At 43.0% G+C, this 15169-nt stretch overlaps 1 protein-coding gene across 1 annotated transcript in view; it reads right to left on the bottom strand.

The window, feature by feature from the left end:
• The window catches only part of MARCHF10 (membrane associated ring-CH-type finger 10), a 95447-nt gene that overhangs the window by 78423 nt on the left and 1855 nt on the right, over positions 1–15169 (bottom strand). Inside the window, exon 2 of the mRNA XM_007959915.1 lies at positions 6840–6959. Coding sequence (XP_007958106.1) covers positions 6840–6959 — 120 coding nt within the window. The remainder of the gene's footprint in view (positions 1–6839; positions 6960–15169) is intronic.

Raw genomic sequence — 15169 nt, 5'->3', positions numbered from 1 at the left:
ATTGAATGTATAGATTGCTTTGGGTAGAACTGACATTTTCACAATGTTCAGTCTTCCTATCCATGAGCATGGGATGTTTTTCCATTTATTTAGGTCTTTTTGGACAGGTTGATTTTTAAGTCACTGTGGCTTACCTGGAGAAGTGTTTTCATAGATTTTTAAATATTAACCTGCCAAAGTGCAGATCATGCTGATTAACATGGACAAAATAATTAAAATGTTTATGTTGGGTAACAGCCTTCTTATTTATGCTTACCTTGCTGGCTGGGAGAGTCAGGTGACCTCACTGATGGCACATCAGACCAAGCCAGGTCTGGGCACAGCCAGCTGCTTCTTGGTATCAGGTGAACTGCCTATGCCTCCTCCCAATGCAACACTGAGTCCTTGTGGCCTGGAATCTAAATATTCAGTTGCTCATTCGCCGTTGATGAAAGGACAATAATCCTGTTTCTATCAGCAGAGGAAACAGTGCCATGAAAAATCAACAGTGCACCTCCACCTTCCTGTCTGATGAATAACAGCAGTGACATGGCCTCTGTCTTGGCAAGGCTGTGCATTTGGGACAGTGTCCCTATCAGCAAGGACATAGGATCGTGAAAGATGGGAAGGGTCCATGATGTCTCTGTATAGAAGCTTACCGAGACCCCAAGCCCTGAGCAAATTATTCCTATCACCTTCTATTGGACAATCAGAGCTCGTGTCCCCTCTGTGAAGGTCTGAGAGGATGAAATATCCTCATGTCCCTGTCAATCATAGTAGGGTCCTCCAGGCCAGCAGCTGCCCCAGGCACCTGGGATGGAGGGATGCGGTCTATTCCCCACATTGAAAGACTGCTTTGCTTTTTATTACTCTTCTAAATGATCCAATTTCTAGTTGGTCTTGTAGAGCTTCTCTTTATTCTACTTCACTATTTTACATGGTAAATCTGATTAAACTGTTCACAAAGCTGTATACAGCTTTGAAAAAGATCTAAAAGTAAGTTGCTCCAATGGGTTGGCTTTAGAAATGTGGCCAGGGACCGAGCTGTAGTGAAAGCAGGTATTCCTGAAGCCTCAGGCTCTGCTCCTTCGCTGGTAACTATTGGAGCGTCATTTCCAAGTATAGTTGGACATCAAGGCAATTTACAATGCACTCTGATGTTGGTAAGTCACTAAAGAGTTGTACTTGTTCTCACAATGATCCCATGAGATAAATATGATAGTAAGTTTCTCCTTGATGGGAACCTGAAGTGCAAGAAGTTACGTGGTTTGCCTGAATTCACACTGCTAATGAGGGATAGAGATGGCCTTCTCTAAGTACTCTTTTCTATTATGCCAAGTCACTAAACTTAATTGTATTCAGGAAGTACCACTTTAAAGAACATCTCAACACAGCCTTGTTGGTTATAGGTTTATCTTGGATTTAGATGAAACACAACTTCTGCATAACCAGCAGCTGGTGCCACCGGTCATTAGGAGATGATTGTCCCACGAAAGATGACCATGATGGTAAATGTATGTTTGGGGATCTGCTCACCTTCAAGCAGGTGTTTGGAAATGATACCTTGACCCTGGACCTGTTACTTGATGGTAAATGCCTTGCTTATTCCAGGCCCACTGGAATTGTGACAACTTGAACCTGGGTTAAGGAACGGACACGTGATGAAAATCACAACATAAGTGTCAAAATTTGGTGGTGGCATGCCTCACGTAGGAGCCCTAGTGGTGCAATGGTTAAGCACTCAGCTGCTAACCAAAAGGTTGGTGGTTCGAGCCCACCCAATCGCTCCACAAGAGAAAGACCTGGCTATCAGTTCCTGGAGAGACTGTGTTGTTGTAGGTGTCGCCAAGTTGGTTCCAACTCATAACAACCCTATGTACAACAGAATGAAACACTATCCGATCCCTGTAAAGATTACAACCGAGGAAACCCTGAGCGGCAGTTCTACTCTGTCATATGGGGTAACTATGACTCAAAAATCTAATGACAGTACCTAACAAGAAGATGTACCATACAGTGATTGTACAGTGGAAAAATCTCCACGGATTAAGCAATTCACTTTCACACTGCCTACTTAATCAGGGAATTATCTGGCCCTCACAACTCAGAGGTAAACATTACTTAGCGTTTTCAGCCCCAGCAATGTATAGAAGGACATTGTTCGGGAATCTTCCCCTGGGAGGAGGGGTGGCTGGGGCTTGCACTGGCTCACTGAGGTTATCCTTCTCCTGACCCTTTCTGATGTTCCAAGGATCTTTCTTCTTTGACTTTTTTTTAAACATTTTGTTGTGTTTTACGTGAAAATTTACATGGCAATTAGTTTTCCAATCAATAATTAATACACAGATTGTACCACAACATTGGTTGCAATCCCCACACTGTGTCAGCACTCTCCCCATTTCTTCCTTGTGTTCCCTGTTTCCATTCATCCGGTTTCCCTGTTCCTCCCTGCCTTCCCATCTTCGGTTTTAGGCAAACGTTGTCCTTTTGGTCTCATGTGGTTGATTATTCCAAGGAACACATTCTTCACAGGTGCAATTTTTTTTGTCTTCTAGTCCTGTCTATTATTTGGCTGAAAGACGGTCTCTGGGAGTGTCTTCAGTTTCAAGTTAGAAAGTTGTCTTAGTGGTTCCTCTTGTCTCTTTCAGATCAGTAAGACTAGTCTTTTTTTTTTTATTTTTGTTTTTTAATTTGAATTTTGTTGTACATTTTTCACCCATTCTAACCAGGACCTCCTATTGTGGTCAGAGTGCTTGGTCGTGGTTGCCAGGTACCATCTAGTTCTTCTGATCTCAGATTACAGGAGGTTTTAGTTCATGTGGGCCATTAGTCCTTTGGACTAATTGCTTCTTTGAGTCTTCAGTCTTCCTCATGCTCCTTTGTTCCAGGTAGGAAACTCTCCCTAAACTCTAGGGACCAATAGCTGCTTCTTAGATGGCTTCTAGCAAGCTTTTGAGACCCTAGACACCATTCACCATGCTAGGATGTAGAACATTATCTTTATAAACTATGTTTTGCCAATTGAGCTAGATGGCCCCTGAGAACATGGTCCTAAGCCTTCAAGTCCAATAGTTCAGTCCCAATGTCTGAGTAGTTCTGTAACTGCGCCCCTTGCGTGTTTAATTATATATATGAGTATACATACAACATTTACAAATATGTCTGCAGAAATATTCACAACCATACTTATATATGTACATGGGTATACTCCCATACAACCTCCCTCACTTATTTAGCATACATATTTACCTATGTATCAACTCACAAATTATTGTTTGTTATTACTGTTGTTGCAGGATTGTGTATATTATAGCATTTACCATAAACCAAAAAAACCGGACTCACTGCTGTGGAGCTGATTCCCACTCATAGCGACCCCTCCTTGGGTTTCCAAGGAGGTATTTCTACAGAAGTATATCACCTAGTCTTCCTTCTGAGAGTGGCTGGTGGGTTTGAACCACCAGCCTTCTGGTTAGCAGTCAAATGCCTTAGGCACTATGCCACCAGTCCCTCTCAGTGCCCTCTTTTGCCTTGCTTAGGTTTTGCTGACTTCCCCCATATTGTGTATTGCCTTTCCCTTCACCAGAATTAACACTTGTGTACTATCTAGTTAGTGATTCTCTCTTCCTCCTCCTCCCATCCCTGGTAACCATCGAAGGATGTTTCTTTCTATGTGTAAACCTATTCTTGACTCTTTATAATTGTGGTGTCATAATATTTGTCCTTTTTTGATTGCCTTTTTTCACTCATTATAATGTCCTCCAAATCCATGTTGTGAGACGTTTTGCAGATTCATCATGACTCTTTATTACTGTGTAGCATTCCACTGTATGTATGTACCACAATTTGTTTATCCATTCATCTGTTTATGGACACTTACGTTGTTTCCATCTTTTTGCTATTGTGAATAATGCTGTCATGAACATGGGTGTGCATAAGTCTATTTGGACTAAGGATCTTTTGCTACCCTAGTGCCTGATCCAATATAGTGAGCTCTGGAAATAAGATTCATATCAATCTGGCCCAAGTCCTCCTTTGGGAGGTGCCAGAATTCTTACTCACAGAGTCCTTTGGGAGACTAGCTCCAGGACCTCACTGGCACTGAGGACCTTGTGGGAAGAGGTTTGATTTGTTCTGCAGAATTTGAGATATAGCAGGGCAGGCCCAGACTCTGACAGTTAAAGATAACTGGATTTTGATAGAAATCAAAACGTGGAATGGGAACCTTCAAAACAACCTGTGATTCTGGGGGTTGAAGGTTTCCTGGATCTGGTTTGAGTCTATAAGAGATCTCTGGCTTCATTTGTACCCAGAAAAAGCCATAGGATTGGGCCAGGAGGGACTGGCATTATGAGGACAGCAAGTCAGGGGGCCGTGAAGAGTGATGCATTCAGTGACATTTCCTCTCACCCTGCCCTTCCTGTGCTTTTGTTTCCAGAGGCAAACCCTCCAGTATTCCCCAAGAATATCTATAATGCAGAGAGCAAAGCAGAGGTCAATTTCACTGTGGAAAATTCTGATGTTCTCATTCTTCTAGAAAAGGAGACGTGACCTTGAAGCCACTTCTATACTCAAGGCCTGAGCCCTTGGGATATCATTATCTGGAAAAACTGAGATTATACAAATAATGTTGTTTTGAGTTCTCTGACCCACTGAGCTACAGAAACACAGGGAAAACACACACACACACAAAATACCCCGTCCTTGTATTTCAGAATAGAATTTGTCAATTTTATATATTTTATCACATATTTTTGTCTTTTGTTTATGTTGGATGTAAGTGAATCATAAAATTAACAGTTGGAAAATAAGATCCATGTAGTCTGTGATTATAGAAGCTATTTCATAATTACCTTTATATGTACAACTATGTCCTTTATGGACGTGCTATAAATGCTTTACAATGATAATTTAAAGAATGAATAGTTTTTATAGCATGGAGAAGAAAGCTATAGGAACCTGTCATCAGCCTGTCCCCCAAACAAAGTTTGTGGAGAAGAACATAAAACTTCAAGTTCTAGAAAATCCCAAATGCATAAGTATTACCATGCAAAATGTCCGTGACTTTGCACATGAGTCTTTGCATGAAAAAAGAAGAACCCAGCTGCCCATCTGTTTAGTAACTCCAATCTAGGTAGACTACTACATACTACTGTTTTGACTTGAATTACATTTTTTATCTGCCCTTGAATTTTGTTTTTCTAAGTGCAAAAATACGAGAATTTATCTTCATGCTAAGAATAGGTTGCTCTACAGACTAGATTTCATTTTTGGATTAAGCTCACCCCCTAAATTTAATCAACAGCAGGCATTATATTTAGTCCTTGACTAACAAGAGGGGATCAAGGCAACACTTTCTTTTCAGTGCTGCCAATATTGTGAGATAGCCTCTTTCACCTTCAAACTATTTTATCATGCGATTTTATTTTCTTTAATAGGGAGTATATATCTCTCCCAGGAATACATATACACAAATAAACATCCATCATTGATGTTTTTCAGATGTCCTTTGAACATTAAATAACCGCAATGTGAACATCCTAAATTAAAGATGAAATCCCAACAAGAACTTGATTGATATCAGGTACCTAGGATCCATCTCGGGGATCCATGCCACTGATAGGAAGGAAAGAGTCCATCCTCCAGAGTATATTTCAGGCATAAAATATTAAATAAGAATTCATAAAAGGCATATTACTCATCTTAAATTCACCCTACTAACAACCAGTGTCAAACACAGCTTGTGGTTTTTAGCTCTTCCACAGGACAAGTAAATTCTTACGCGGGTATGATTTTAAACATGAAATATGATTGAACAGCTCAGCAGTTCAGAACACCATCTCTGGGGTCAGGCCGCCTGGAACAGAATCCCTGCTTCACTACATGTTGTTATGTGTCGTCAAGTCAGACCCGACTCATAGTGATCCCTCCTTGGGTTGCCAAGGCAGTATCACTATGAAAATAGATTGCCCAACCTTCCTTCTGAGGAGTGGCTGGTGGGTTTGAACTGCCAGCCTTCTGGTTAGCAGTCAAGTGCCTTAGCCACTATGCTATAAGAGCTCCTACATACTGACTATGAAATTTTAAGTGACATTTCTTAACTCCTCTAAGGCTCAGTTTTCTCATCTGTAAAATGAGGTGTGTGTGTGTGTGTGTATATGTGTGTGTGTGTATATATATATATATATATATATATATACACATACACAGACATATATCTATCAAACTTTATATATATATGTATGTGTGTGTGTACATATATATGTATGTATATAGTGCTTAGCACAGTGTCTAGAAATTATAAGCACTTAAATAAGGGTAACTGCTATTATCACCATATTGCTATTGTATTATATTGTTCTAATGTACTCTCATCCTAGCTAAAAACATACAATTTCCACTTCCTAGGTGATGAAGTAAGTACACTATACTCTCTCCCTTCTTTGAAATATAAACTAGATTCAGCAATGCAATGAATTAGACCATAAGCCACTAATATGATGCTGTGCTTTAGAAGGCCCATTGCCACCGATTCCTATAAGTCACAGAGTGACAGCATTTCTGATGTGGGTGGTGTCTTGGAGAGAAGTTACACCAGGTCCTTTATCTACAAGTGAGAAGAGTGAGGTTCAACAAAGGTGAGATGGGAAGGTCACATAGATGGGAGCAGTGAGAGTGGTGCTCAGGACGGATGCTCTTGGCCCAGCCTTGTGCTCCTCGCCCTGCCCCATCCCGCCCTGCCCTTTAGGATTCTTTAATGTCTCATTTTTTTAGTCCATTTTTCCCTAAGAAACACACACACACAATCTCAGCAGCAGGAGCAGCAATAGCAAGAGAGTGTTTCCCAGGGTTTTATGTACCTGCCTCGAAGATGACCCGCTTGAAAACCGGGATCTCTCAAAACTTGTCTCTTGTCCCCAAAATTGGTCTCGCTTCTTCTCAGTTGGGTCTCTTTTATGTTCCTGTCGTCTCAGACAAGCCTAGAGAACAAAAGTATTTCTCTTAGATTTAAGGTTAGTTTTGGCGACTTGCTCAATTCCAATTGCAAGGAACATGAAATAAGTGACATCCATCTCCAAGTTCATCAAACACCTGCCACCAAGTATAAAGACATCCTCCCAGGAACCCTTAACTCCTCTTAACTCTCCCTTCTCCATGCCCCAGATGCAGGCCGGACATGTTAGTCATCACTATAATAAACTCAAATGAACATTATGTCAATTATTTGCCCAGCAATTGCCTTCTTGAGGAAGGCGGTACCTAACACAATATACCTTATTAACTTCTCAGTCCCGTCTCACCCCCTTCACAGTGCCTCCCTCTCCCCCACCTCCACTATCCTCTCCTCCCTTCAATTACACCTTGGTTACAAGAATTTTCATATTCACAGTGTCAGCATATGCTGTTTCCTCCACTTGAAATACCTTTCACAAGGTGTTCTCCTGGTGAATCTGTTAAGAACCAGCTCATGGCCTCACTACTCCTCCCCGGGCAGAATTATTGCTCCTTTATACATAGTTTGAATTATACCATTTTCCCCCTATTGCATTTAGTTTTCTTGTTTCTGAGCCTGTTTCTCCTGTTGGTCAGTGAGCACCTTTGGGGAAAGGACCATATCTTATCTTTAGAATCCTCCAGCATAGGCACCTTTGTTAGTTGAATTGCAATTATGCATTAGAGGGAGACAGCCATCGCCAAATGCAAAATGTTACCAACAAAAAGAATTATCCCATGTTTCTTAACACAATCAAAATAAAATCCAGGATGTTTCTAGGAACAGGAATCAAAATAAAATCTAGGAATAGAGAGAGGTATTTTCCCTCCAGTATTAGGACTGATAACTCATGTTGTCAGAAGGGATCATTCCCCAGAGAAGGATATTGTGCTTGATAAAGTAGAGGGTCAATGAGAAAGGGGGAGACCCTCAATGAGATGGATTGACACAGTGGTTCCAGTGATGGGCTCAGGTATAGCAAGGACTGTGAGGCTGGCACAGGACCAGGCAGTGTTTTGTTCTGTTGTTCATGGGGCACGATAGAACCAACTCAACAGCACCTAACGACAACGGCTACGATGAACAAACCCAAGGATATAATGTACCACAAGGATGAAAAAAAAAAAAAAACTCATTGCCGTGGAGTCGATCCTGACTCATAGAAACCCCTCCTTGGATTTCTGAGGTGGTATCTCTATGGAAGTAGATTGCCCAGTCTTCCTTCTGAGAAGTGGCTGGTGGGTTTGAACTGCCAGCCTTCTGGTTAGCAGTCAAATAAATACCTTAGGCACTACACTACCAGAGCTCCCACTACAAGGGTATCAACTGATATTTTAGATACCCTCAAACAATACAAGTTCTTGAAACAATTCTAAATCTATAAATCCAGTGACCACATTCATCTTTGCCCTGACAAGTGCTCCACTGTCAGAGTGAAGAAATACAGTGTAAAGACCGGCAATAGTATTTCCAAGCTGGGCCTGACATTTCCTGCTTGCTGGTGTCAACCTGAGAAAGGAAAGATTCCTCCTTTTCCCTCCGTTTGAAAAAGCAGCTCCCCCCTTGATTTAAAAGGGCTTGCCAGAATTTCACTCCATGGGGAAAGCCTACTGTGATGCTTCAAGGTTAAGAATAGAAATGACCTGGCATTAAGGAAACATTTACCACTTGGAATGGGGCACAGAGAGCTGGTGGCACTGTGCTTCCCAGCAGGGCTGCAGGAGGGGCACTAGCCGAGGAGGCTCCTTTCCAGCAGCCAGATGGTCACCTGCAGCAAGGGCTGCCTCCAAGCCCAGTGCCTCCAAGCACAGTCCTGATCGCCAAGAGAAAAGGTGCAGTGTCACCCGACCTTGCTTTGAAAGGGAAAGCATTCCCAAATGATTTTTTTTTTCCCTGTCCCACAGTTAATCTTGTTTTCAAAGACTGGGCCATGTCGACAATTGTTGTTGTTGTTACTGGCTGCCTTAGAGTCAGCCCTTGATTTGTAGTGACCCCACAGACAACAGGATCACACTGGGTCATCTGTTTTCGTTGGCTGATTTTTCACAAGTAGGTCACCAGGTCTTTTCTTCCTAGTCTATCTGAGTTTGGAAACTCTGCTGAAAATTATTCAAAATCATAACAACACAGAAGCCTCCACTGACAGATGGGTGGATGCGCATCAGGTGCACTGGCCGGGAATCAAACCCAGATCCCCCTTGTGTGAGGCAAGAATTCTAGCACTGAACCACCAGTGTCCCCACTGTAATAAACATCCCAAACCAAACTCATGGCCATCGAGTCAATTCCGACTCATAGCAACCCCCTTTGGGTTTCCAAGGCGGTAAATATTTATGGAAACAGACTGCCTCATCTTTCTTCCATGGAGTGGCTGGTGGGTTTGAACCACCAACCTTTGGTTAGCAGCCAAATGCCTTAACCACTGCACCACTAGAGCTCCTTGTAATAAACACTAGACCAAAAAAGTAAAAATAAAAACCAAACCCAGCTGTCAAGTCGATTCCAATTCATGGCGACCTCATCTTTGTGAAAGCAGATTGCCAGGGCTTTCTCCCAGATACCACTGTGTGGGTTCCAACCAACAACATTTAGGTTAATAGCCAAGGGTATACTATTTGCACCATCCAGGGACCTAGAACTAATGGATAGTGTTTATTATAATAAGTAACTTAGGGAGCTCTGGTAGCATAGTGGCTAAGGCACTTGACTGCTCACCAGAAGGCTGGCGGTTCAAACCCACCAGCCACTCCTCGGAAGGAAGATGGAGCAATCTACTTCCGTAGTGATACTGCCTCGGAAACCCAAGGAGGGGTCGCTATGAGTCAGGTCTGACTTGACGGCACATAACAACAACAACAACAAACAAACCAAAGCAAAAAACACTGGACCATAATTGTAATAAATAAACTCAACAACAACAACAACAATAATAAGGTCAAGCTAATGGAAGCCAGCAGAGAGCTTAATTAAGTTCAGCTAACGGCGTGTCTCTCGTTCTCTTTCCTTTTATACCGATGGGAACTTGCATTCAGGAGGAGCGCTGGCACGGAGCGCTGTTGGTGAAGCAGCAGATGTCTGTTATCCTAACCTCCTGGCATTAAAGGCAAAAGAAGAAAATGCTATGGGCTGAAAGTGGAGGAGCCAGCGTTAGCAAATGCACGCAGGACCGCGGCAGCTTCTGCGGGCTGAACAGAATTCTTGTGGGCTGAGTGTTTTTTGAAAATTCTCTCCAAGAATGCACATGGCTTAAATATTCTTTCACCAAAAGGGGAGAGGGATTGGTGTGCAACATTACAAAAAATTCCTCCCCGTTTCCTTTCCCCTACACTCTCAGAGATGCAGGAGAACAGAACAATTGAAAGGTAGGTACTTCCTAATTCTCATCTTGATACAACCATCCAGTTTTCCTGTGAAAATCAAACATGAATCCTTCTCTCAAAGTTACAGCTTTACTGAGAAGCCAGACAAGGGCAAACCAAGTAGAGACTTCTAGTCCTAAGAAACAGCAAGGACGAAGCCACTGTGTCTCCGTCCCAGACCCAAACCAGACCCACCACCATCCAGTCAATTCCTACTCATAGCGCCCCTACAGGACACTGTAGAACTGCCCCATTGGGCTTCCAAATCTATAATCTTTAGGAAACAAGACTGCCACAGCTTTCTCCTGCAGAGCGGCTGGTGGGTTTGAACCACCAACCTTAGGGTTAACAGCCTGGTGCTTAACTACTGCCCCGAAAGGGCTCCTTTACATCCCCCCAGGGTTTACTTGGGAGCTCAGGTAGCATGGTGACTAAGGCACCTGACTGCTAACCAGAAGGCTGGAAGTTCAAACCCACCAGCCACTCCTTGGAAGGAAGGTTGGGCAATCTACTTCCGTAGTGATACGGCCTCGGCAATCCAAGGAGGCGTTGCTATGAGTCGGGTCCGACTTGACGGCACATAACAACAATAGGGCTTACTTTTCTTTTTATTGTAAATATGGGTGATTTGTTGTTAGTGGTGGTGGTGATGATGTTTTTACTTTGGGGGTCCTGAATCAACAGAGGCAGAGGACTGTGGAAGCCATGGGACAGGTTTCCCCTTTCCCTGAACTTTTAAAATAGTCTCCTTTTCAATTTCACAGGTCAGGAGTTAGATTGCTATCAATAACTTTGTGTTTGTGTGACAACACAGGCTGAGGGCATCTTGAAACTGCGGCTATGAGTAACTTCTCTCCTTCTCCCAGGGAGCATCAGGGCTTCCTCCTTCACTTCTGCGGTGTCGTTTTCCCCCAGCCCGCCCTTCTGGCTCCAGCAGCACGCGGCCAGCCAGCCTTCCGTGCAGAAGCGGCCCACTGCGGGGGCAAAGCGCAGGGAGCACATGTGTGCCTCTGGGGGAATGACGTGGAGTTCTGTGACTCACTGCAACTTCATCCCGGTGAACGTGACAAACACCAGCTCTGCCACTTTCTAGCATCGTGACCTTGGGCAAGCTGACTCATTCATTGATTCTCACTTCTCTTGTCTGTGAGGGACAGCTGTCCATTTGCCGCATGGTGGTTAGAAGGAGATGGGTGAGGTACTGTTGTAACGCACTGAACCCACTGCCATGGAGTCGATTCCAGCTCACATTGACTCTACAGGGCACAGCAGAACTGCCCGGTAGGGTTTCGAAGGCTGTAATCTTTACCAAAGCAGACTGCCACATCTTTCACCCACGGAGCAGCTGGTAGGCTCAAACCACCAACCTTTTAGTTAGCTACTGAGCACTTAACCATTGCACCATCAGAACTCCTTCTGTAAGATACTTATTGTTCACCAAATGGGGCTGATCATCATCCTCATCATGATTAAGTGTTTTATTATATAATTTTATTTATTTTGTTGTTATTGGGAATATACACAGAAAAACACAACAATTCAACTGTTTCCACATGCACCATTTAGTGACACTGATCACATTCTTCGAGTTGTGCAACCATTTTCACCCTCCTGAGTTGTTCCTCCCTCATTAACATAAACTCACTGCCCCCTAAAGTTCCTATCTAATTTTTCAAGTTGTTATAATCAGTTGGCTCCTATAGAGAGTGCTTAAAAGAACATAATTGCTCAAACAGACCTTTATTATCAATTGGCTCCTATAGACAGTTCTTAAAAGAACATAATTGCTCAAACAGACCTTTATTATCAATTGGCTCCTATAGACAGTTCTTAAAAGAACATAATTGCTCAAACAGACCTTTATTATCAATTGGCTCCTATAGACAGTTCTTAAAAGAACATAATTGCTCAAACAGACCTTTTTTTAGTTGTTCAATTAAATTGTTACTCAGTTTTAAGATAACTTCAGGAGATATTTTTGGTATAAATTTAAAGACTAGGGCAATAGTTTCGGGAGTTCATCCATCCTGCAGGATTCCAGGAAGTCTGAAGTCCATGAGAATCTGAAATTCTTTTCTATATTTTCCCCCTTTTGATAAGGATTCTTCTATGGAACATTTGATCAAAATGTTCAGTCATGGTAGCTGGGCTCCATACCATCCTGGTCTCATAGTAAAGGAGGCAGTTGTTCATGGCGGCAATTAGCCGCACATCTTATAGGCCCCTTCTACTCCTGACTCTCCTTTCTCTGTTGTAGGCAAATAGAGACCAATTGTTGTGCCTTGGATGGGTTTTAAGACCCCAAGTACTATGCATAGAACTAGGAGGTAGAACAGAGGCACAAAACATGTTATTGGGTGAGTAAACTGGGATGTCTCATGAAATCCTGACTTACGAGTAGATTGTTAATTGTGATTTTCAATGCCATTTGTAGGTTTACTTTTGTTTTGAAAGTCAGACTTTGCCAAAGTATATCACTGATTTTGTTCACAGAAGAAAGGCCCTTTCTGTCCGGACCTGTTTCTCTTGCCCCTCAGTAGAGGTCTATTTCCTAAGCATACTAGTCACTCCGCCAGCCAGCTGAGGGAGTCCTGCTCTCAGCCATTCAGGTGCATACTGTGTATTAGTTTCCAGGGGTTGCTGTAGTGCCTGAGACACTTGACTGCTAACCAGAAGGCTGGCGGTTCAAACCCACCAGCCACTCCTCAGAAGGAAGACTGGGCAATCTACTTCCATAGTGATATCGCCTAGGAAACCCAAGGAGGGGTCGCTATGAGTTGGATCTGATTTGACGGTAGTGAGTTTGGTTTGGTTTTTTTGGTGCTTATAAGAACAAAAATGTATTGTTTCACAGTTCTGGCGGCCGGAATCACAATTCTAAGCGTTGGCAGGGCTACATTCTCTCTGAAGGCTCTAAGGAAAGATCCTTTCTTGTCTTGCCCAGCATCTGGTAGCCTCAGGTGTTACTTAACTTGCAGCTGCAACCTGACTCTGTCATCAGATGACTGACTGTCTTCTGTCTGTCTGACTGTCTGTCTCTGTATCTTTTCTTTTACAGGTCATCACTCAAACTGGATTAGGACCCACCCTACCCCACTATGACCTCACGTTAACTGATTATCTTGAAAGACTCTATTTCCAAACAAGGTCATGTTCACAGGTACCAGGGGTGAGGACTTCAGCATATCTTTTTAGAGGACACAGATCAATCCAGACCATAATGTAAGCTACTTTTTCTTTGGCATTACAGTCTTCTGAATAAACAGTGATGCTCAAAGTTTATTTTGTTTATCACTAGTCTCTGCCTTCCAGTAATCATCCAGATTTCTGGTGTCTCACCTGTGTCCCTGTGTCTCAACCCAACAAGCCATTACCACAGGAACACTTCCCAGCTCATATATGTATCACATATATATGCTGTCAAGTCAATTCTGACTCATAGAGACCCTACAGGACAGAATAGAACTGTCCCACAAGATTTTCACAGCTGTAAATCATTACAGAAGCAGACTGCCTCATCTTTCTTCTGTGGAGCAGCTTGTGGGTTTGAATCACCAACCTTTTGGTTAGCAGCCAAGAGCCTTAACCACTGAGCCACCACGGCTCCTTCTTAGCTCACAATCCTGGCATAAAAACTACGACAGTGGCTCATCTACATCTCGATCAATGCTGGCTTTGGTCAAGGTGGCTGTTACACTAAATCCCCAAGCATTTTGAAAAGTGGCAGTTGTCTTTAGGGGGTTCCTTTTTGTTGTTCTCAGGCTGTAAGATGTATAACTCAGAGTCTGGAGCTGTAGTTATCACTGGTTAAGAAATCAAAGGCATACACCCACTTTGGCATGATTTTCCCCTCAAACTAGTTTATTTTCCGGTTTTAGCTGTGTAGAGCAACCCACACCTCAAAACTGAGTGGAGAAGAGAATGTTCTCCCTGACTCCCATGGGATGGCAGTTGAATTACCTTCATCCTCTCACCTGCTTGGGTGGATGGCCTCCAAGTTCCCACCGCTGGGTTTCAAGCCAGGAGTCCCCGGATGGCACTCGACTATTAACTAAGAGGTTGGCAGCCTGAACCCACCCAGATGGGCCTCGGAAGAAAGCCCTGGAGGTCAACGGCCCTGAAAACACCGTGGAGCGCAGCTCTCCTCTGCACACAAGGGCTCGCAACGAGGGGGAATCAATCCAACAGCAACTGGCTTTCTTTCCTTCCTTCCTTCCATCCTCTTTTCCTTCCTGCCTTTTGGTTAAACCCACCTACCTATCAGGTCCTTGAACAAGTTTATATCATCATGTTTAGCTGTTTGATCTGCACTTGAAAGAATGAGAATGAGTGAGTGACATGCAGTTCAAGAAAACCAATTTGAACATATTTGATAGATTATGGAAAATTATTCTGAAATGCCAAGTGTAATCTCTCTCAGCCTTCCAGTGGACCTCAGTGGCTAAATTCTGCCTCCAGTTACATAAACACATTTGACCAAAAAAAGCTATGCAGCAAGAACAGCCTTGAAGGAACCGAGCCAAATTCTGAGATGGCATATAATTACATACTAGTTACCGGATTCCGAAATAGCATGGAATACGCCAAATAGCTGTTTATTTCCTCTTGTTTTCTCTAAAGGGTCCCACCTAACCACTGGAGGGGTAGCATCAAAATAACTCAGGGTTGAACCCTCCTCTCCTGCTAACGCACAGACCTGTAGACGCACTGCTAATTTTTGCAGACCAATCCTGTGGCATATGTTAGGATGGAGCAGAAATAGTTTACACACAAGGTTCTAAGGGCTCAATCTGAGGCAGTTCATTAAATCTGAGTCAAACGCAGGCCAGAAAATGTG

Source organism: Orycteropus afer, unplaced genomic scaffold, assembly GCF_000298275.1.
Source record: "Orycteropus afer afer isolate SDZICR_OR568_19922 unplaced genomic scaffold, OryAfe1.0 scaffold00018, whole genome shotgun sequence".
NCBI classification, from domain to species: Eukaryota; Metazoa; Chordata; class Mammalia; order Tubulidentata; family Orycteropodidae; genus Orycteropus; species Orycteropus afer.
Note: the sequence above shows the minus strand (reverse complement) of the source record. Positions and strands in the feature narration are given on the sequence as shown.